This window comes from Accipiter gentilis, chromosome 1 (assembly GCF_929443795.1).
Source record: "Accipiter gentilis chromosome 1, bAccGen1.1, whole genome shotgun sequence".
Taxonomy (NCBI): Eukaryota; Metazoa; Chordata; class Aves; order Accipitriformes; family Accipitridae; genus Astur; species Astur gentilis.
In genome coordinates this window covers 11,170,635-11,194,078 of record NC_064880.1, presented here as the reverse complement: position 1 = coordinate 11,194,078, position 23,444 = coordinate 11,170,635, and the positions used below count along the sequence as shown (strand labels likewise).

At 43.7% G+C, this 23,444-nt stretch overlaps 2 protein-coding genes across 11 annotated transcripts in view; both read left to right on the top strand.

The window, feature by feature from the left end:
* PCNT (pericentrin) overlaps positions 1-1,005 on the top strand; it is a 115,244-nt gene extending 114,239 nt beyond the window's left edge. For all 6 annotated transcript variants that reach the window (XM_049810810.1, XM_049810792.1, XM_049810784.1 and 3 more), the window contains one exon: positions 398-1,005. In XM_049810810.1, coding sequence (XP_049666767.1) covers positions 398-441 — 44 coding nt within the window. In that variant the 3' untranslated portion in view covers positions 442-1,005. The remainder of the gene's footprint in view (positions 1-397) is intronic.
* A 5,822-nt stretch (positions 1,006-6,827) lies between these two features.
* The window catches only part of DIP2A (disco interacting protein 2 homolog A), a 129,484-nt gene continuing 112,867 nt past the window's right edge, over positions 6,828-23,444 (top strand). For 4 of the 5 annotated variants that reach the window (XM_049810848.1, XM_049810831.1, XM_049810839.1 and 1 more), the window contains exon 1: positions 6,830-7,006. In XM_049810848.1, coding sequence (XP_049666805.1) covers positions 6,910-7,006 — 97 coding nt within the window. In that variant the 5' untranslated portion in view covers positions 6,830-6,909. Of the gene's footprint in view, positions 7,007-23,444 lie in introns of all 5 variants that reach the window. The other variant, XR_007507324.1, reaches the window with a different exon arrangement.

Here is a 23,444-nt window from a genome sequence, read left to right as displayed (position 1 = left end):
AATGATGTTGCAGCCTTTAGAACAGTGTTGTGAGCAAAATTATTTCCCAGTTTCTAATGAACTTTAAAACATCTACTCAGCAACAAGACCTTGTCCAGCACCAGAATGTGTATTGAGTCGTTGCAAGAGCGGTGGGGCTGAACTGAGCAGCCCCATTGCTGTGTGTAAAGCAGGCCTGCAATGGAACCCTGGCCTTAGTGTGTGAAGGGTTGCTTTGGCAGACGTGTGAGCTTTCAAATCTTGTTTAGTATTGTTCCTAGGTGGCTCATGAAAATGGTAATCGCTTTCAGTGTAGCTCATGTGGAGCACACTGAGGAAATTATGTGCTGCTAACTGCACCGTGTTGCTTCATAACACAAGCAGTTTTCTAATATTCATTTGGTTTATTTAAATTTAGGACAAGTTCCAGGCCCAGCTCGCCAGAGAAACATGAAAAAGTGATGAGACTGCTTCTGAAATCTGTACTGCCACCCCACCCAGTTACTGCTTCCTTCTGAGTTGGTCCATACTGAATGGAGGCACCTGCAATCTCTTGTGCAACTGAATAAAGGGCAGTGCTTTTGCATCAGATTTTTATATGACACTTTTTATGATATTTTAGTACTTTAAGAGGAAATTACTTTTCACTAAGAACAATGTTTTACATTCTCATGTGAAATTACTACTAAGTTAACAGCTGAAGTGTGCCTGCATCACTGCATTGTAAGTTGCAAAGTCTCTTTGGTGTTTATTTTTCTATAGTGTATAGCTGGATTCCTTGTAAAAAAAAGTTATCAAAATGGCATTTTATTAGTGAATTCTTGCATTGTCATCATTATTTGTTTCCACCTTACCTATTTACTTTTTTTGCTGTTCCTAAAATTGTTTGGGTTTTAATATTTCTGTAGGCTCATTCTGACTAACAGAACAGCTAAAACACTCTCCCAAATATCAAAGATGTGTAGCCTTCTGTGAATTTTGGGTTTGCTCTTCTAGTTTTACAATAAATAAGTCCTCCCTCCCTCAGTCTTTCTCATCACATTCCAATTTGGCGTCAAGCCACCACTCCTTGAGCTCTTCTGTGATGGAGCTATGCATGCATGCATGATGTATTTGGTCTGACTGAATTCATGCAATATAATTAATCTGTGCCTTCTCAGGAAGTCAAATGCATGTTAGATTTTCCTCCAGTGTGACCATTGCCTATCAGACTGATCTTTCCAGCCATGACCTTGACTTAATATCAGAGCAGTCCTTCCAGTTTCCTCTCGTGTTCCCTCTGGCGCAGTAGTGCATACAGCAGTACCTGGTTCTTCCCCCTTCCACCACCACCACAACTGAGCAGAGCTTTGGGGGGAAATTGCCTTGGTGTTCAATGTATGGTATTTCCACACAGTACAGGATGTCTGCCCTTACTGTGCTGCAGGTGTCTCCTGTTTGGTGTGTGTCCTCCACCCTGCTCCAAGTGACAGCTTGGGCAGGTATCTTCTCTCACTGCCCTGTCACAACCAGCTACTAGTGTGCTGGGTTGTATTTGCTGATGATTTCAATAAAGGTAATGGGTGCTAGTCCACATACGAGCAAACCTACGCTGGAACTAGTGAGGTAGAAGGGCACTGATCCGGAGAAGGCTCTGTTACAAGTAGTTTGGAAATGGCTGAAGTCAGCTGGCTGCACCCTTGCCTCTCCCTCAACTTACCAGAGACTCCAAGAGAGTAGTCTGAAAAGGAGCTGCTTCTGACACTTGGCAAACTGGAGCATCTGTGTTACAGAAATGCTTACGTGTTTAGGAACTTGAAAAAAGCCAAATTGTTTCTGAAGTAGATTTGGATTAGACTGGTGTTTATAAATGGGAAAATAAACAAGTCAATGCAGGAAAGCAGAAATTCAGTTCATTCTAAAGTCCAAATAGATGGGATAGAAGAGAAATAAGTAAAGCTTACAAGCACTGAATTAGAAGCTTTTAACACAACTGTTGGACTGCTGGTGTTGATCTGGCCTATTTAGTCTGGATCCTTTTAGCTTAATTTTCCTAATTCAAAAAGCTCATGACTTTTGTTTAAATGTATGCATTTTTGGCAAAAACAAACCAACCAACAGCCTACACTATATCTACCTCTAATATAAGTGAAACTCCTGGTTGCAAATCCTAGCTCTGCCCAGTACCTTGTGCTGTAGGTACCTTTTAGGGAGGTGTGTATTAAGTTGCTGGTCAGAGAAGAGAAGAGAAAAGAGGCAGCATTCTGGTGGTATACCCATTTCCAGTCATAAGGTATCACAGTGCAAAAATATTCCAAATATCATGCTACATAAGACTTCTTTCTGTGATATTTATTTGTGGTATTTGTTGTCATGATATTTCACAAAAGCCAAGTGCTTCTTGGGATAACCCTAAGATTCATTCTTTCTTTTTCTCTAGAAAAAGTACAGGCCGAATTGAAACATCAGAAGAACATACATGGTGTTTTAACTTTGGGGTATTGCAAAAATCTCTTCTGGAGGCAGATTATTCTACTACAGCCTATTAAAAGATTTTTCTCTACAGGATATTTGACAATTGGATATTGGCTTTTGTCCGAGCTTGTGCGGAGGAAATGCTGCGGAGCTTTAGTACCAACCCTCGGTGAAGAGTCTCTGCTGGAGTTACTGGACTGCCCCTGGTACTGGTGGTCCTCAACAGGTGCTTCTGTCTCTGGGTTGATTGGAGCCTAGCTCATGCAGCGCTGTACCTGACAAGTCTGTGTATTTTTATCATTCAGTGGTGGTAGCATCCAGGGTATTCCTGAGTCTCTGGCAGACTGGGAGCATGGCTAGCAGGCGGGATGCTGCGTGATTCAGGCTTGGGAGACCGCACAGCTGCCCTCGGGCAGTCCTGTAACTTTGGTGGTGGGCGCTCCTGCTGCCTCTGCTCTCTGCCTGGCCACCCTTTGGGGAACGCTTTGCTGGGTTCCTTGGCTACTTGCCAGGCTGCCTGTTCCAGAGGCAAATGTGCTTGTGGGAGCTGGGAGCCGTGTGGTTCTTTGCAGGTGACCTTTGCGCCAGCCTCTGAAGAACTCATGCTGGATACATCACAGGTGGCATCCTGGCTCTTCTGCACGAAACTGGTACCTTGCTGCCTTGTGGATGTTGGCAAGACCTTTCCCAATGCCTGCTCTTACCCATAGCAAGCTAGCACTGTGCCACTGTGCTAATTCTTTAAACTTTTGAGAACATTTATTTGGCCGGCTGAAAGTTATGTTAAAAAAGAAAGTGGCAATGCAGCTAGCTAGCTTTGGAAGTTAGCTTTGGGCTTCTCATTGGTATTGTTTTAACGGGTAAGAAATATCCTTCTACTTGAGCAAAAAGGTGCTAGGTGACCTGCATGGAAGAGGACATGAAGGGTACCATGTATGGCAGGATCCCAGCTGTGCTGCTGCAAGGGGTGACTCAGAGTCTGGTTCCACAATCCCTGGTAACTGTCCTACACAGGGGTTGGGCCAGTGCACACATATGACCCGTCTGTGCGATGTTACCTTGGCACATGTACAGAGTATGTTATTCTATGATGGCTATAGGAACCTCTTACCTGATTGAGCATAAATTTAAGAGGGCCATGAGCAATTAGTACCCAATTTAGTATAAAAGCTAGCCAAAAGTAACTTCACTTGTCCAGAGTTCCAAACCAATTTGAACTGAGTAAGTTTATGCTGGATCAGTAACTGTATCCTGTTTCTTTCAAAAATCTGATTCTAGGAGTCATAACGTTAGATGTAGCATTCTGTCAAACTGCACACTCTGAATGGTGTTGGTGTCCTTTTTGTTTAGCATAGCATGAGTTTATTTTGTTATAAATAACATGCATTCCTAGACCAGAATTCAAAACTGGCACTAAATCAAATCTGTAATTTCACACTCGCACCTGAACTGCACTTTTCATTTTTACTTTGTAAGCAGGAGGGCCTGGACTTGTAATGAGCCAGTAAGTAGTGACATTGCAAGTCTAAATTAATGACTAGTTTTAAAATCTGGCACTTTTAGGTAGACAATAAAAAACATCTTTTAAAGGACAAAAAGTAAATTTTATGTGTGTGTAGTAAGTTAGTTTCCCAGCATGCCCTGGTGTTTGTAGGCTGGCACATCATAAGGATCAGTTCTGTTTCAAGTGAACTTGGCTTTGCATTTGCACATTTCTAAATCAATCTACAGTGTAAGTAATTTAACATCCCAAAGCTTTACTGCTCTTCAGTCAGTCACTGACAGGGTGAAAAAGATTCAAATTTTGCCTTAGTGTGTACACAAAAGCCCTAGGAACAAACACTATTTCCCCTTAGCACTTTGTCCCAGATGCAAGCATAGTGGAATAATGGATAATTTAAGTGTTCCTATGCATAGTCTACTTCATCCTTCTCAGAAATGAGGACTATGAATGAGGTAAGGCTGGCTGTTAGCAATTCACCTCAAGGCAACAGGAGCTATCAGTAACTTCATGCATTGGCTGCTGAGGCTTCCCCAGCCATGCTCCCCCCACCACCTGTGGAAGCCAAGCACTCGGCACCCACTGAACAGCAGGGCTTTTCCCCAGCCTCTGCCCAAGCCTCTGCAGGGCTTGCATTCTGCTGTGTATTGAGGTAGAACCTTTCCATGACAAGTCAGTGCTATATAATTCCCCTGCCTCGCCTCTTCCCTTCATCAAGGCCTCTTGCCCCACAGGTACCACAGTCGCCCCTCTGAGATGGTCTCCTTGGGCATTCTCTGTTTCCAGAAACACAGACAGGATGTGGGGGGTAGGAGGCAGATGCTGCAGCCCCCTATCCAGAAAAGAAATCTGGAGAAGAAATCAAGCCTGTCAGTCTTTCAGGATCTGTGAGCTATAGTTAACATGTTGCCTGCTTTTCTGAAGGACTGTGGAAGCACTGTGGCAGAAATGTTTCTGCCCAGTGTAGGGTGGTAAAATTTTTAACAGCGTGGCTTTCCAAGGACTGGTGTCTCTGTGTCCTATGAAGGGCAGTCAAACAGGACATGCTCTCTTGTGATGTGTTGACCTCAGCAGTATGAGCAGGGAAGTCAGAGGCTGAAGCAATTCAGGACTGGGTAGGAAAAGAAGAAGAGAGGGCAGGAGCAGAAGGAAAGGGAAGGAGAAGCAAGGACCAGTTGTTGGTAACAGAGCAGACAGTGGCTGATCCTTTAAGGTATTTTTTGGTAATCTTCCCTGAATGGAGCATGAGTAGAGATTCTCCCACTGCTGCAGTGACCTTGAATATCTGCCAATGCAAATGTCTGCCTGTCTCACACTGAACTATGCTACAGTGTGCCATCGATCCACTTTTCACAGAATACAAACATGGTGCTGGCAAACATGAATACCATCCTATCTCTTGCTGCTTGGAGACTTGCAGCCCTGAACTGCCCCCTTGTTTGAAGGTTGTACTGTACTGTGGATGCTGGGGTGCTGTGGGATGTGACCCCATGCTAACCCATGTGAAACCCCTGTGATTGTTTTATACCTGTCATGTATGGGTGCAAGGAGGAGGAGAACAGTGTTCACGTGATGCCTTCCTCAGCAGCGAGGTGTCCTGTTTCCAGATTATACAAACTCTTCAGCCTCTGTCATTCTCCTGCCAGCTCAGGAGCAGGGTCTACAGGGATACTAGGGCCAGTGCTGCAGCCATGCTCTTCTGCACCACTGTACTTGGGATGGGAAGCTGCAGAGAAAACGTTTATTCTGGAGGCCTGGGAGGGCTGCATTGCCCCTGCCCCACGTGTGATACCAGCACAAGCCTGGTCACCCTCAAAGGGAGAGCTGTTTCTGACAGAAGTAGTTGTTAGGAAAAAAACTTCTCCCCAGATTTTTTCTCTACTTCCTGGCTCCAGGCAAGCTATTGTTACTGGCAGAACAGTCCCTGGGGTGAGGAGCACCGGCAAGGTCCGGGATTTGCCTTTGCATGAGTTTCCGGGGGGGCTGCAGGAATGCCAGAGGAAGATCACGCCTCAGTATCCTGCCACACGTTCCCCCTGGAACCTGCGGTTAAACTGGGGGAAGCCATTGCATCGATGCAGACTCCAAAACAAACGTTTCCTGCGGGTCTCTGTAGTGCCCTTCAAAAGCGGTTGAAAAGACGGCCTTTTTTTCCCTAACTTCATGCAGGCCCAAGCACCGCTTTACATCCAGGCTCTCGCGTTTCCAGGTGCTCGCGCTGTAATTCTACCCCACGAAAACCTCCGTGCCCCCTCCCGGGAAACGCTGTGAGCAGGGTGGGCCCCGCGGCTCTCTCGTTTTTACCGTTTTCTGTGGGGAGGGACGTGCAGTTTCGGTATTTTCAGAAGGGGACGCGGCACCAGCGCGCAGGGGAGGGCAAGGACAGCAGCTCGACGAGGGAGAGGGCGGGTCGTGCCGACCGACCTCCGAAGCGGCGGGACCAGGCGGGGGGCTTGTGGGAAGGGAGAGCTCCCTGCCCTCACCACCGGGGGGCACACGCTCCCAGGGCACCTCTCGGCGAGGGCCTGGCGCTAACATCGGAGGCAGGCCCGGACCCACCGGGCTCCGCCTGCCCCCGCCGCTCCGCTCCGCTCCCCTCAGCGGCGCCACCTCACGCTTGACGGAGCCGCCGCCGGCCGCTTCCCGCCGCCAGGGGGCCCGCGCGCGCCCCTCCTCACCCCTCGGCTCGCGCGAGGCGGCCTGGGAGCGCCCCGCCCCTCCCCTCCCCTCCCCTCCCCTCCCCTCCCCTCCCCTCCCCTCCCCGCCGGCCGCCCCGCCCCACCCCTCGCGCGGGGCACGCGCCCCTGGCTGCAGCAGCGGCTGCGCGGGGCGGCAGGCCCGGCGTGGCGCCGGCGCCTCCGCCTCCTCCTCCTCTTCCTCCTCCTCCTCTTCCTCCGTCCCGTCCATCCCCGGCCCCACCTGCGGCAGCGCTGGGCGGCGGCTCTGGCGGAGCCCGCTCGCTCCTCGCCCGCACCATGGCGGCGGAGCGTGGGGGCTGCTCCCTGGAGGCGGTGCCGCTGCCGCCTGAGGTGCGAGAGAGCCTGGCGGAGCTGGAGCTGGAGCTGTCGGAGGGTGAGGGCGGCCGCGGGACCCGGGGTCTGCGGCGGGGGGCGCGGGGGCTCGGCCCGGCCCGGCCCGGCCGGCGGCGCGGCAGGAAGCCCGCGGGTCGCTTCCGCTGTCCGCCCGGGGCGGGGCGGGGGCCTGGTCCCGCGGAGGGGCCTGGGGGGTGGCGGGGGCCTCGTCCCCTGGCGCGGCCCGCGGGCCCGGGGCTCCTCTCCCGCCGCCGGCCCTCGGAGGGGAGCCGGGATGTAGCAGAGGGGCGTTAAACGGGGAGGCGGGCCCGGGGCTGTGAGGGCCTGCGCCCCTTCTCCCCGGGACCCCTGCGGTGGGCAGGGCGGCGGGCCCAGGCGGCGGCGGGTGAAGCGCCCTGGGGGAGGCGGCTCTCGCCGCCCGGCGTCCTCTGCCACCGGCGCCTGGGTGGAAGCGGTGGTAGAGGCCCTTTCAGAGGCGTTTGGAGATGGCCATGCGGTGGTTTTCCGTTCAATCCGAGCTGGCACCAGCACGGTCAGTTAGTATGCAGCTGGATGCTCTGAGAACACCAGTATTTCATTTTTAATATCTTTTTCTCGCTATAGCTGAAGTCTTAAGCGTCTCCCTTCGGATCGCTCTACGATTCCCAACGTTTTTATTCCTTACTGTAAGCCAAGTTTCAAGGCAGGAATAAGCTGACATTCCCTCCACTCCTCTAGTTAAACGGGCCCTTGGCCAGAGGTGGCAAAGATGCAGCGCCAGGCTGAGATTCACTTTGACAATATACTTAAGCCCATCTATTGGTTGGCTACCCCCAAAAGGTACGGTTCCTTTCCTGCCACGTCCGGGCTTGTGTTTGGTGGTAACAGTCCTGTGACCCCTCTGGGAATGACACTTGTTTTCTTGGTAGGATTGGGGTGGGGTTTTTTGCATATTGGTTCCCTGCTGTGGTCCACCCTGCAGACAGGCAGGTGTAGACCCTTGGTGCGGGAGAGCACGCAAGGGGTGGAGGAAACCAAGGAGCGGTTAGTCATTGCACTTTCCCTAGCTACGTTGTCAAGCTGCGCTTTGGAATAGAAGGGCTAAAAAGCTGTTAGTGCCGCGGTCCTGGGGTAGAAGCATTCAGTCTGCTCCTCAGGTGTTGCAGTTTTCAGATCAGTATGTTCAGGTGGGCAAAAGTGGCTTTATTTCACTTTAATATGTTGGCTGATGTGTTGTGGTTTAGGAAATGATTCACAGATCGGCTGTCCTCACCTCCAGTGTGGAACCTTTGGTGCAGAGGCAGGGGAAAAGTATTGGATTAGTAACTTTGTAGTCCAAGTTTAACTTGTCACTGCATGTCTGCCAGAGCAGTAGGAAGCACTTACTGACACGTACTGTTGCCTTGTGCAAGAGGAGTTCCTGTGACTTGTGAGCTGCATTAGTGTGCAGCTGGCACCCGTGTGCTCTCACACTCCGGCCACACTTGGTACAGCGGCTCTTACGAGTGCGCCTGCTGGCGCTTGCCGATCGGCCAGGATATCCTGGGGTTGGCTCCTCTTTTGTGTAGGTCCTGGCCGTGTGTTTGTTTAACCACTGGAATCATTTTTATATGTGGGTCTGTTAAATCTGTGAAATGCCTAAAGTGAATGCAAACTGTCTTAGTCCAGTGTATCCAATACTGAAATTTGTATTGCTCGACAGCTGTTGGATTAAGTAAGTGATTGGATAAAGCAATAGTTAGCTCAAACTTCTTGACCACTCTGAAGACTTAGTTTATGATCTTAGGTGCAATTCCTTTTCTGCCTTGCCTGAATGACTTGAAAGCGTTTGCAGGCAGTTCTTCAACATCTGGTAATACGTTATGTGCTCATGTTCTGCCATCACTTGGTGTTTGTGTGTGCTGCTTTTAATGGGCCCCTCTGTCATTAATATTCAGAACTTGCTTACTTGGAGAGGAAGGAATAGTGATCTGGGATTAGACACTTGCATTTTAATCTATGTAAAATGGAAATAAATTGATACCTGTAGAGATTGTCGGTTACTTCCCTCTTTTTATTTGAGCAGAATCCAGCCCATAGCAGAAGGCCTCTGCTGACAATGGCTTCCTCAAGTTTTCAGTAGCCTTTTACTGGATGTATGGTGCTCTTCTGCACTTTGTATACGGATGTTGTAGCTGACCTCTGCCTTAACAAAGGCGCGCGCGTGTGTGTGTGTGTGTGTGAAAACAGGTGGACTGCAGGGAGATCAATGGGAGATTTCTTATGCTGTAAATTAGAGAAGGTCATACATACTTGGGAGGATGTTGCCATAATCTGAGAGGAAGTGTGAAGGGAGGAAAAGAAAAGAAGAAACTTGAGGGCAAGTTCCTTTCTACTTTGTATGTCTACTTTGTTAACTGAAATGTTATGTATGCTATGCTGGGGCAAGGATAACCTATGTTCCCTTTGATTACATTATTTTCACCTATAAATTAATCAGGAAGATGATTAAAAACTTCCTTTGGTTCTGTCCCGGGTTGTCATAGTGAAAGTTGGAAAAAGCGTTTGCATTTAGATGCAGAGAAAAATAAAGACTGTCAGAGTACATTACTACTTTCTAAAGACAACTCAAAATCCCAAATAAAAGTGTTCATCTTAGAAGAGCTTTGGATGGGGAGGGAACTCCAGCTCTTGCTACAATTCTGGTGCGCTGTTATGGATCATTCCACTTTTACAAGATCCTAATCTCTTGATTGGCAATTGTTTGTATTCTTCATGTATTAGAAAAATAATAGTTGGGGGTAAAAAAGAAACCCTAGAACAATGCTGCTGTGTTGCTTTGTAATATCAACACTGTGATTTCTTACTTGCTGAAAAAAAATTAGTGAATCTTTTAGTGAAAACGGAGAGATCTGCCATGACCTTTTTGGGAGGTAAGGACAATTTTGAGACTATGATTGGCAGCTAAGCTGAATTGTAGCTCATTGATCTGTAGACTTAAGCTTTCTTACCTTAAGACTTTAAGATGCTGCAGCCTTCTAATGTAATGGAAAGATGCAGTGTTCCCTAATCAGCCTGGCAAGATCTTCTGTAAAAGCATGAAAGTGATGCTGTGGAAGTCCAGTACTTTATTTTTTTATTGGTTACTGTAAAATATTTTGGGGTTTTTTTTTTTTCTGTCCTCCGAAAGAGAACTAAAGTTAGAAACCCCCTTTTTAAAAAAATACTCAATCTGCAGTAGAGAGTTTGTAGGAAGAACATCAATGTGCTGTTTTTAAAGCCTGTACCTGTTTTTTATGATAACATATCATATATATGTGTGTATTTTTATGTATCTAAATATACTTGTACACTGCTTTTCATTAAGGCATGGTAATTTTGAAAAGCAAGTCTTATTTAGACACAAATGTTACTTATATAATTTGTGCATTCATGAAGACCACATTTTATTTGAAAGCTGTGCCTCGAAACAACTTTTGACTGTTCTCTTGTGCAAAAGGCTCCTCATTTTTATCCTTTTCAGAGTCTTCCCAGTTTTTCTGCTACAGTTTATTCCATGGCACATAGCTAAAATTTGCTGGTATATGCAATGAGATGCATGTTTTGGGTAAGAGAGAAAAGCTTGAGAGGTCATGAAACCCTTCCTCTGGCAGAAATAAACCTTGATGTTTAAAGACGTATTTCTGATGAGTGCTAGGCACTGTGCTTCCACCATTTGAGCAGCTTCACTTTTACTCTCTTAAGCCTAGGGGATGTAGAATTGGGTCATTTTTTGCTTCTTCCAGGTCACCTATGCCAGAAGATGCCTTGCTTGTTCCTTCCTGATCCAAGGAAAACATACATAGGAGTCGAAGTAGTCAAAGATAAAACCGTATTATGTGTCTGTGTAGCACTGATGACCATTCCACTGGTGTTTGCTTTGTGTGGCTTGGTCGTCTAGAGTTGTTTGTGGTGGTAGTCCCCTCAGCTAGCAGTTCAGGGTCTTAGAAGAACATAGGACTACGCTTGTTTCTTTTCTTGGAAATTTTTTGTACTTCTTGCTATGTGGTTCTGGTGAGACTGGACCATTTGGATGCATAACATATGATTTGCATTTAGTAAATGTTACATAAAAGCTGAGGAAAAAAAAAGTGGGTTTACAGACTTTCAGGTGGCTGACCAGCGTGTGAATGCTACAATGCTTTTCTTTTTCGGTCTGAATTTCTTATCGGCTTTAAAATTAAATATATGGATTTGTTTTTTCTGCTGTTTCCTAGGAACTTGCAGGTCAATCTTACTTCAGAACTGAGCTGAAACTCTTATCAGAGATTACCTACTGTAAAAAGGCCGAAGATACTTTTTTTCTAGTTCAAATCTGTTCCGTTACCCCACTGATTGCCAGATGGGAAATGCTGCTCTTGATAGCTTCTATCAAACAGGCTACAGAATTAGTCCTGAGATAGAAATGTATTGCTATGTAGTTTACCAGCTCAATTATCACTTGATTTCACTGTTTATTTGTTGTGTTGTCCATCTCTTAACGCATCGCTCCAAAGTTTCTTCTGAGACTGGTTAAGTTTCAGTGGAAGGTGTGACGGTTTAGATGAAGAGTTCGGTGTGCAGGTTGCTCTGGTTCCCAATGAGATGTTTGCATCTGCCTGGACGGAAAGCTTGCTCTCACATAATTTTGATCCCAATTATTTATTTCCCATTTAAGAAGAATTGGTGTGTGTGACAAGAAAGCTTTGTCTGGGGCTATGGTTTGGGGTTTGGGGGAGGGGGGTGGGTTGGCATCTTTTGAGGTACTGCAGTTAGTTAATGCATACAGCTGAGTGAAAGAAGGTGTCAGCTAAGAAGGGTTTCCTGAAAAAAATGAAAAGTATTTAGTGTCTGACATTTTTGGCTACTACAAGTATTCCAGCAATACTCCAGCAAATACTTTCTGTAATAAATACTAGCCAGTATTGGCCCACACTAACAGTCTGGCTGGGTTTTTGAAAAAATAAATTGATAACAGAATCCTATTTTTTGGCAGAACACCTTTCTTATAAAAACTAAAAGTAGTGGTCAGAGCTGAAAAGTTTAACTTAATTGCTTTTGTTACACTAGCGGTATTGATGTGGTATTAAAATACTGTACGTGAAATCAGGTAAGGAGGAGACATGCACACACAGTTTAACCTTTTATTCTTATGACAAAGCATGGTATTTGGGTGTTAAGTTTTTTCTAGTCTTAAAGGGGTAGTTTTCTGTTACAGATGTCTTCAAAATGTGTACCTGCAAATTGCAGTTGTTTACCATTTCTGCTGTCATTTTAATACTTGGAAATAAATATAATCTGAGGCTGTCAGTGAGAAGGACTTTTGGAACTGGGGAGGCAGATGCTTGGTAAGTGGATGGTAGTCTGAAACTTGACCTGCAGCGTCTTTGTTGCTTAATTTCTGGGCCTCTCCAACAGAAACTGTTAATTGTGTGATAGTACGTTCGGCTTGCCAAATGCCCCTGGGGACTGAGTAAGTCTACAAAGCTTGTTCTCACATGTTAACACCCGGCACAGGTCTTGGCGACTGGCTGATGTCCTTCAGGCTAGCTCATATCTTTAGGTCTGGTTTGTGACTGAAATAGTCGCACAATGTTTGAAGGGAAGCAGGATTCTGATTTATTTTATTATTTATTATAAAACAGTCTTGTGGCAAGGAGTGATTGCCACTGCAAGCTTCGTGGTTACTGTACACAAGGGATCCTTTAATTCTGGTCATGTAAGTTATCTGAAGAAGGGCTTGAGGGCTTGTTGTTGGTGACTATCAATTGATGGAACAAGGCTAGCTCTTTCTGCCAGCCCTGTCTGGAAGTCAGGTACTATTGTAATCTTCATGAATGCTCACTGCTTTAATGCTGTATTGTATAGAAGCCAACAAGTGGTAGCCAAGTCAAGTGTGCCTTATATGGGTATAAGCATATTTGAATCCTTTTATCAAAATATGCCTCTATTTAAACTGGTTTTGCTTTGACAGATTTTGATTGTAAAACTACACAATGATGTAGCTAAAATTACCTTACTGAAATATTCAGATAATCTAGTTGTAATGACTTGGCCTTGTGGGAGTCCGGTGTTTTGTTGATGGGTCTCTACGCACATTCTCCATTCGTGTCATTCTTAGGTTTATGTTGTTTAATGCACGTATTATGGGATTATTATTAGGGAAAGACTCAGTTATTTTAAGGAAGAGAGGGGCTTTTCATCGCCTGTATCAGGTGGAGGATTTAATTTGCTGCTCTTTGAAATGAACACGGGGAATGTGATACGGAATTCCAGTTACAGCCATCTGGGAGGATATCTTCTAGGAGATTAAAGCTGCTGCCTTCACAGTGGTAGGCCTTTGTTCCAAAACCTTCTTTTTGTTTATGTCCAAGCAGATTTCTTGCCTGCTGTGAAAAGCTGGTGGCTTCGTGGGCAAAAGGTGTTACTGCTGGATGGAGCTGCTGTCCCAGCCTTTCCGTTTCACTGATGGCATCAGTGGATGCGAAGTCACCTGCTGCCATTGGCAGGCTGGCTGTGAAGTAGCTGCCTAGCAGGTTGTAATTGCTCTGTCTCACCCCATTGCTCTGACTGGTCAGGTAGTCCAGATCATTAAAGAACAGACACCATATGACTTCAGCTTTCTGAGGCTGTATTCTGGTTACAACTAAATTTTCTGTTATAACAGCAGCAGCTGAGAACTAGATTGCTTTTAAAGCCCCCTACTTTTCCAAGTAAGGCTTTCTGATTACGGTAGAAAACACAAATTAACATGTCTAATAAGGTGATGGTTGGAGTGAAGATTTTTTTTCCCCTTACTGGTTATGACAACTTTAATGATACCATTGCTATTAAACTGTAAAAACGAAATAGCATCCCTACTTGGTATGGTTGAGAATGGTGTTTTCTTTCCAAAAGCGGGTTCAGAATCTTCCTACTCTGCTTCAGGATGGGTCTGAAGTTTATTTGAAGGCCACATGTCTGTTGAGGTAAAGACAGTCCAGCTAGGTGGCTGGTAGGTTGGCACCTGGTCTGTGTGCTGCTTCTATCCATTATGCTCCTTTTAGCCACAGCACGTTTTGAAGACTGCTGAGGCACTGAATTTTGCCCTAAGTGTGAAATGGTTTGCTGGTAGAGCCACAGAAGAAAGCAGAGGTGGAGGAGAGAGGTACTGCTACTGGACTAAGTAGGAGTACTTCTGTTGAGCCAGGCTACTGGCACTGTGATGGTAGCAGCTGTTTTTCCTATACATTTTTGTCCTCTTCCATTCTGTGTGTTTGCCACATGGCGTTCTAAAGCTTGTGCTGGTCTATGAAGGTGCAGTTGTGTCTGTTGCTGACAGCGGCTGTTGAGGTTGAGCTGTCCTGTCTAGAATGTACAGGAGGTATTTTTCTAAACTGAGTTAGATGTTATAATTGGGATCATTCCCAATGTTTCAGAGTTATCCTATCACATTAGTATAATTGTAATGATGGCAACTGAGACTTTTAGCTGTGTTTTTCCATCAGTGTTATTCTACTCCCCCCTGCGCCCCCCCCTTTTTTTTTTTTTTTCCTGCCTTCTGGAACGTGGAAGAATGAGCAAGGTGTCTTGTTTTAGCTGAGAGCATCTTTACGCTCTTTAGCTGCTTCTAATGAAAACAGTTCTGTGAGCGGTGGGAATCTGCAGAAGGTGTAAGGACATCTAGTCTTATTTTGATGTCTGGCTTCTAACATAGGAGCAATGGCAATGCATATCAGGGCTTACAAAAAAAAGGACTAAATCAACTGTGGTGGTGTTATCTTTATCACGCTGAGGAAACAGAAAATGCACAGCCAGGAGAACTGGGAGTGCTAGGTCATCAACTTTCTTTCCAATCAAAGCAGAATTTCAGACTCGACCAGTTAGGTGGTTGGGGCTTTTTTTTATTTTTTTTTTTTGTCTTTTGGATTTCTGCTGTAGTTAACCAGTGTTTAAATTATTCTATTCTTTGTGTTTGAGTAAAACGCTCTCAGTCTCTTCCAGAACCAATTCTGCACTGAATGGTCGACTGTAGTTGTTGGAGATTGAAGTTGAAGACTTCAATGGCAGCTGGCTATGTTCCTGGGAGATAACTTGATTCATTGCTGTTCTGAATGGCAACAATAATAACTGTAAAATGCTGGGGTTTATCTAGCTAAGACATGAGTAACATTTGTCAGAAATTCTTTTAGGATTTTTTTAGATGTAATCCTGGGCAGCCTGCTCTAGCTGAACCGGCAGGAGCAGGGGGTTGAACTAAGTTGAACCTGAGGCGTTCTTTCCAACTTCAGCTGTTCTGTGGGAGAGGGCTGGCCTTTAAATGTTGTTATTCTTTTGTATGTTGCTTTGCCAAGGAAGGTTAAATCCTGGTGAGGAACAGGAGTATGGTGGCAACCTGGACTTCAAGAGCACTAAAGGAAATACGTTTTCTTCCAGGTGTTCTCATGCAAAAGTAAGCTTCCCTTAAAAACAAAAATGCACATATTTATGAAGTAAATAGACCTTTATAAAATCAATGTTGAACACTGTCCTGTGTTCTACCTCCTTATCCTTCCCCCTAAACCTAAATCAAGCTCTGCCAGTCTTGAGAACATAAAGTGATTTTTATTATTATTATTATTATCCCCCCCCCCCCCCCCCATTTGCTAGTTAAAATGCTGTTGGGTTTGGGGGTGGTTGATTTGTTTGTTTTTGTGTGGTAGTTTTGTTTTTTTTTTTTAAAGTAGTAAACTATTCTTCCGAAATGTCATTTCATTGACAAAGGGCTGTGGGCATTTTTTGGACTGCAGAACAGTATGACATAGAGATTCAGGATGCCCAAGATGCCAGCTTGATGACATTTCATACTGCTGAGTTACAGATGTACCACCCGCTTCTGTCACTGGAAGAAAGATCTTTTTAATATACCTGTATGCAAATAACAGAGGCAAAATATTCCAGTCTCTCTGATAACATGACAGTCATTTGGTTATAAAGAACCTATGTATTTACCTTGGAATAAGTGTCAAAGTATTGGGACAGTTTCTTGGCACAAAGTTTGTAGCTCTCAAGGAAGCATAAACTTGTTGCATTCTCCTGAGTTTTCCTGAAGTGATGATTGCAGACCCAAATTTGAAGATCTGCAGTAAGATGTGAGTGTATGGTTTTCCTGTGCTAAGGTTGAAGAAAGCAGTTCTGCAATGCAGAATTCAGGGGACCAAATGGAAATGTGTGGCTGAATCATTAAAGCCTCCAAATCATCATCATATCCTTCTACCTTCTTACTGTTTTATTACCACCTTTGTTCTTTCTCAACTGTTGTTTCCCCAGCAATCCTCAACAGGATGCAAAAATATGTCCTCCCCTGAAGTCTTCTTGAAAAATGCAGCATTGTTTGGCTTGCCTCCTAAGAAATGCATTTTATTCACTCCTTTTTAATAACCTGTTTTCTTTTAAACCTCCTTGGATTTTTTTTGTTGTTGTTCTCCTGTGTTGAAGCTTGTGTCTTGTAGTGGGTGTCTATGACAAGCTTACTGGTAAGACAGCAAAGAAGGATGAGGCTCTTAATATTCCACTTCATGTTGTTACCTTTTAAAGATCAAGAAATTTCTATTTTATTATCTCTGTGTATGTCGCTTTAAGAATTTGGCTAGACTTCTTGTAGCTGGTGAATTTAGTTGGGCCTCATCCCTTCACTAGCAGAACCTTCTTGCTCGGTGTTCCTCCTGAATGCCAGGAAGAAAGTTCTGACAAATTTCTGCTTCTTCTAGCATTTGCTATTTATGGACAATGAAAATACACTCATAGCTGATGTCATAATATTATGAAGATAGATGCAAATCATCTTCTATTCTGGCTTTTTATTATACTTCATTATGGCTCAAATTTTTGAGTTTTTTTCTTTTTTCCTTTTTCCCAGTTCTCTTGTTTCTTTCATTTCTGGTTCTTTTTTTTCCCTAGAGTGCGTTTCAGAGTAAACAACTACTTCAGAAGAAAGTTATGAGGGTGACATTCCCTTATTTATCCTTAAAACAATATTCCTTGGTACCGCGGAAACTGCGGATTACACTTAACAGGCTGATGATGAAGTTTGCGGGGTGTGCACATGCATGTGTATATATGGGCTGTATCAGTTCAGCTAGCTCCTTTCCACTGGAAAAGAGTATCACACTGGGATTTTGCTGCTTCCCTCTCTGCCCTATTATCCTTTGTGTAGCGGTTTTCGGATGAAGTTTGGGGGCACCACTCAGCCGCTGTGGGAGCTCCATCTTTCTATTTCCCATCTTGCGTACAAGAGAGTCTCATTTTTTGCCGTGGGGATCTTGTGGCTTGCCTTGCTTCTCTGCTGCTGTGAAGGGAGCTGGAAGGGACCTCTGTCCGTCCCTGGGCTCTGGGTAGGGTGCCATTTTACCAGGTAGTTGAACTAAAGAAGCAACCATTGCCCAACGTGGGAATTCCCATCCCCAGGCTTTTATCTTGAGCTACATCTGGTGCCTGCCTGATGCTGTGGTACAGTGGCAGCAAGTTAACATGAGAGAAAGTTAACATTTTAATATTTTTTTTTAAGCAATTTAGTGAGTTGAATTGTCTTAGTGTTATACCCAGATGGGCTCAGAACTGGATTGCGTTGAGGGGAGAAGGATGAAGGAGGGTGCCAATACTTCACCCTAGCTGCAACATGAATCCATACCTGAAATAAATTTTTTCAGCATCTGTCTGTATCTGTACTGCTGTTCCCTCAGTGCTGTCCTGGATCCAGCCTGGAATGAAACATTGCCCTTGCTGGTTATAGCAGAGTTTTGTCCTTCTAGAATTTGAAATATAAAAACTCCCATAAATCGTGGTGCAAGATCCATATGTTAGTGTCTCACAGATCTGCAGTTTATCAGATACAAGGAAAATACAAGCCACTCAGTATTTTATCAGATAGGGTTTGATATGGAGAACTGAAAACCTGTAATGGTAGGTGATTTGCATATAACCTGAGGGCCTTCAGCACCATCCAGCCACGAAGAGATTTTGGCAGGGCAGTTTGGGAACTGCAGCTTTTTTGGAGGTGAGGAAGGCTGGGGGTTTTTGTTCTGTTTTTTGCTATTGCAACAAGGCGCATAGGTAGGAGGCGGCCAGCAAAAAAAGGCTGTATGTACTACGGAGGATGGAAGTACAACCATGAGGCTGAAAAGAGAAGTCCTGTGAATGGTTTAAAGACCGTGGATGAGCAGGTTTTTTGTGCAGAGCAGATTCAGCTCACAGATGCTGGTAAGCACCAGCTGCTATGCAAAGTCCATGGTGGGAACGTGCAGTTTTGGGGAGTGGCAGGGGAAGCAGCCACTTTCCCCTTTCACCAGGCTTTAGGTTCTTGGCTGTCTTGCGAGTTCATGCTGACATGTTACCCTCCAGCAGACCTCCCTGCTCTGGATGCGCTGGTGGGTCCATCCCGTGGCTGTAGCTGTGTGGGCTACATATGAGCAACGCTGTACTGCATGCACCCTTCTGGTTAGTGTCCCTGGTAACAGGGTGGTCTCCGCCATCCTGGAGCTTTGTAATTATGATCCCAAAGTAACAAGGCAAGGAAGATTTCCAGCTGACTGTGTCATGGTGTGTCCTGTGATGACCGTAGGGTTTTTACCTTTGGTCTTTGATCTGACCTCTTTTTGGTAGAGACAATCTGCATGCTGTAATAAAGTAGGGAGAAGAAGCTGAGGAGTAAAACAATGTGCTACTATGTTTTATTACCTTCAAGATCATTTTGCTTCCTGGTATGAAGCCTGAATTCTGTAGAAGTCCCACAATATGAGATCTCTGCCTTACATAATAAGAAATAAGAAAAATGCATGAATTTGTTGTTGCAAAGAAAACACGTTATGTCATTAAAGCGTGCTGGGAGGCAGGGTTGGGAAAAGACATTTGGGATCACTGGGGAAAAATGTTTGTTACAATGACATGTTATTTAACAAAAATATTTAAGTTTTTCATTTCAAATGTTTGTGAATAATTTGTATTTGGTGGGAATTACTTCAGTTTGCAAAGAATATTCACTATTTCTAGAGATAGGAGCTCAGTAAAGATTTTTCCCCAGAAACAGTATTTGAAGAAGGCAAGTATTTAAGTTTGAGCATCTTTTTCTAATTTTTTTGTTTTAAGTTTTCATTTGCTAAGTAATAATCACTAAGAAGCCTAAACTATGTAAACCTGCTAGTTGAGGTTGTAGTACATGTTGTGGGAATTACAATGGCTGTACTTGGGCCTGCTCATTCTTGCTCTTTGCCTTGTTTCTATTGCCTTTGGGTTATACACATGCATAGCAAAATTCATGACCTTGAAACTTCTTTGCAGTCAAACTGATGAGCCCAGAGTCACTCCTTAAGCAGGAGCTAGAGGTCTTTTTTTCCCCTTGCTTTAGTGAAAGCATGTTGCTGCTCCATGAGCTTGCACGTTGAGAACTCTCTCTGGAGTTCCTCCTGGCTTGACTTCGCATAGTCTCAGTAAGCTTTTGGGCTACACTTAACCATTTACCCAGAAGACACCAGTGAGGTAAGGGTTAGTTTGGCTGTTGTGGGTTTGCGTGTCATATTTTTGCTGGTTGTGAGTTTGTCTTCCTCCAGCAGTTTGGTAAACGGAGAAACAATGTATTTTGTGGTGGTCAAATCCAAAGCTGTAGCTGGACGTGTCACTTTGAGCAGTAGTGCAGGAGTAGAGGTGTTGTGCACCTTAGTCCCTGTGCTCCCTTTCCAGCTACACTCCTATTGTTTGTGAGGTTTTGGGTTACTTTTCTTGAATAATGCAGTAAACTGGTCTGTTTAAAAGCATTACTATAGTAATTGACCAATGTGATTGTGTGACAGGCAAAGGCATGTGTTAAGGAAATGGTTATTTTTAAACAGGAAATGTTCTTCTGATTAACTTGGTGGTTAGAACAAATTATATTTCTAGATTTTTCAAACTTCTGATGCCAGGATTAGATGTATCAGCAACTGTTGCTTAAATGAGTGCAAAGTCATAGTTTTCTTCAAATTTGAGTTTTAGCAGATACTGACACTGTTCTGATTTGGTTTGGTTTTGTTTCCATAGGACATCAGTTAATAAATTTATTGGTGCCTGAAACTGCCCATTAGCAAATGAGAATCTTCTCTTCCTAACAAAAGGTGTTTTTCACATGTCCTTCAGAATGTTTAGATTCTGCTAATTGAAAGAAAAACTTTGGGTGCTGGAAATACTTGTAACAGAGCTGTTTACAGGAGGCAGGGGCTGCTCCAGAGACCACAGAATGAAGATCTACAAAAGGTAGCACTGTGGTTATTGCCCTTTCCTTTTTCAGTGAAAGTGATTTTTTTTTTTTTAAACCTTATTGTTAATAATAGAAGCTTGTGGCACAGCACACACTAAGCTAGAGAGACCTTGCATAGTTTTCCAGCAGGAAAAGAAAGGGAACCAGAACCACATGTAATAACTTCTAATCCTGTCAGGAATGTGCCTCTCAGATGTGCTTGGCTAACAGGCTAACAGGATCTTACCAGGTCCTGAACGATATAGAGGGAGCTTTACTTGTACTTTTCCAGGATAGGTGAGAAAAAAAATTACTTGGGGACTAGCTGTGTGAATTCTTACTTGGAAAATAGAATAATCAACCACAATCTGACAGGATTGTAGTAGAGGCATCAGCACAGTTCCCAGTTCGTGAGAGTTTCTGTCTGTCTTAAGTTGTTAACTTCTGTTTGTAGGCATCCTTCATATTTTGTATTTGCTTGTAGCCACGGCTTGATATTCTAATCTTATGCTACTGTAAAGATTATAAATAACATTTTAAATAATAAAATGGCTGTGTGTAAATCCTTGTATATATTACTTTTGCCTGAGCAAGTTGTATGTGTCTTAAACTTTGAGATAAGTCTATGTGTTGCAAAATCATAGCAGGATAGTTGTGATGATGAAGGTAGCTTAAAGGCTGGTTTGAGATGATGGAGGAGGAAGAGCAGAATGGCTAGGGAAAACCAGTAAATGGTAGATAGTAGTAAGAAATAAATGAAGTCTTCTATTTTTTTAAATATAAGCTATATAAATAATATTTGACAAATTCAGTGGCTGAGTAGGTACTTACAAAAATGTACATTGCTGATCCTTCTTCCCTGGCAGGACCAATGTTGTCTGGCATGCATCCAGAGGAGAAAAAAAATAACTTAAATACACAAAAATTGTGCATAGCTAATATCTGACTTGTTCCTGTCATCATTATGTGTCTTCTGTGCCCTATTGCACTTCATTGCATCTTCCACTTGGCAAGCTCTTGCATCAGGGCTGCTTTTACTATTTATTTGGGTTGTTTCCTTTTGTGGTTAGGCCATTTTGGTCACCGTTGTGCTACAAATGGGAACATTTTTCTTGACTGTGGAAGGAGCCTGTTCTTGGTTTTATCCAACTCTGTCCAAAGTCTTTAGCATTAGTGATAACCCACAAGTTTTTTGGTGGGTTTACCTTTCTTTAGTGGATATTTGTAAGTAGTGAAGTGAACCAATAGATACTTCAAGCTTGACTTTGAGCCGTACTCTGCAGTGCTTCAGTCATGCTTGCTGTGTTGGTGCAGTTTGAGAAGCCCAGTAAACTGAATCATGGGCATTCATGCATATGTTTAATGTTATTTTATGTTAAATGCACATGGATATTTTTTCAATAATAAAGATCAAAGATTGTAAATGGGGTAGGTGGTTATCTCTTGTAGCATGATCCAATGCATGAAGCTCAACAGCCATTTATCTGTCATGTGTGCAATATGGTTATGTGCTGCAGTGAGAAGTGTGATAGGAGGATACACCCTTCTGGATAAGCAGGGAGGATTAACAGCAGTCTTCTAACGTTGGACAGACACTTGCCTTAAGAAGAGACATACCTGACAGGTATACGGTGAGCCATTCATTCTTTTCTTGCTGTCTCCCAATGTTTTTTTCATTACTGGCTATTATTTACTGAGCCCGTAACTAGTGATACTGATAAAATAAAAGTGACATTGGCTAAATCATAACAAGAGGTAGCCTTGCTGTGTTAAAACAAGCAATGTTTTGACAATGCAAAATAAAGAGAGATTATGAATCAATATGAGATAATTCCCTGTGGTGACTGAAGGGTACTGTTGGATAGATTGATGACTCATGCAGTATTGATGTTACCAAAATTGTGTTCATCATATGAAACAGGTTCTCAATGCCCTTCTATAAGGGAAACTCTGAACCTCAAAACTTGAGAACTTATCTTGCAGTTGTTGTCATTGGATGTCATATTTGGTAGAATGACTGCAGTAAAATTGTTAACTGATGCTGTATAAAGACCATTGCCTAGTTTTGTGCTAGGAGGACAATGTTACTGTTCACGGGAAAATAATGTTGTGCGTAATTGGTAGAAGTATCTTTGGCAAAATGTGGTTCAGGTTATTTTAAATATAGATATTTCTGTACGCACAACACTTCTACATTGTGACCGGACACACACACACACACAAACACCCCCCCCCCCCCCCCCCAGAACTGTTTATGTTGACATACTACCTTCAGATGATGAACCAGGTGATAAAATAGTAACTTTTGCAGGCTTATGGATTTGTAGACATTTTTAATAGCAGTGAAGTAATATGCGTTTAAAGGAATGAAGCCATTGGATTTTTAATGGTAAATGCCAGTAGATTGTATTTTAAGACTAAGGAAACTTGTGTTTAAAAGAAATCCAATTACCAACATTATAGGAATTGGTGTTAGTCCTTTGAGACTCATCTTCAGGTTTTGGACTTGTTTTTCTGAATAAGTGATTTATTTGATTCCAAGCATATCCAAGTATTTTTAACCTGTTTATTGGATTGCTACTTTGTTCAGTCTACACTTAACTGGCATGAGCATTTAAAACCCCATAAATTCTATCAGTATGTTTACTAGAGAAAATGTTTGAAGAAATTGAAGTGTTGGGGTTTTTTTGACAAAACCAGGAGGCACCGTTATTCCAGTTATTTCTTGAACTGAATCATAGAATAGAATCACAAAATGGTTTGACTTGGAAGAGAGCTTTAAAGGCCATCTAGTCCACCCCTGCCCTGCAATGAGCAGGGACATCTTCAACTAGATCAGGTGGCTCAGAGCCCCATTCAACCTGACCTTGAATGTTTCCGGGGATGGGGCATCCACCTCTCTGGGCAGCCTGTGCCAGTGGCACCCTCATCTTCCTGGTTACTTTCCAAATAGTAATTATGTTTTTTTCAGTGTGTCAATACTTGCTCAGAATAAATTCTTTTTGTCTGGTGTCTGGTACTTGCTCTAACTCTTGTCTACTACTTTCTTTTTCTACTGCATGTAGGAAAACCCAACAGCATACTCTTCCTTTCTGACTCAAGATGACAGGACAGCTGTAGATCGGCTTAAAACAGATGACAAGTGGAGAAGAAGTTTTCTTTTCTTTGCTAGTGTTAGCTGAGAAGTTTTTATTCTACCTTTTTCTCCTCCCAGGATCAGTTCCAAATAGGCTTTCTTTTTCTTTCTGAAAAATGCTTGTGGTCTTACACTAAATGC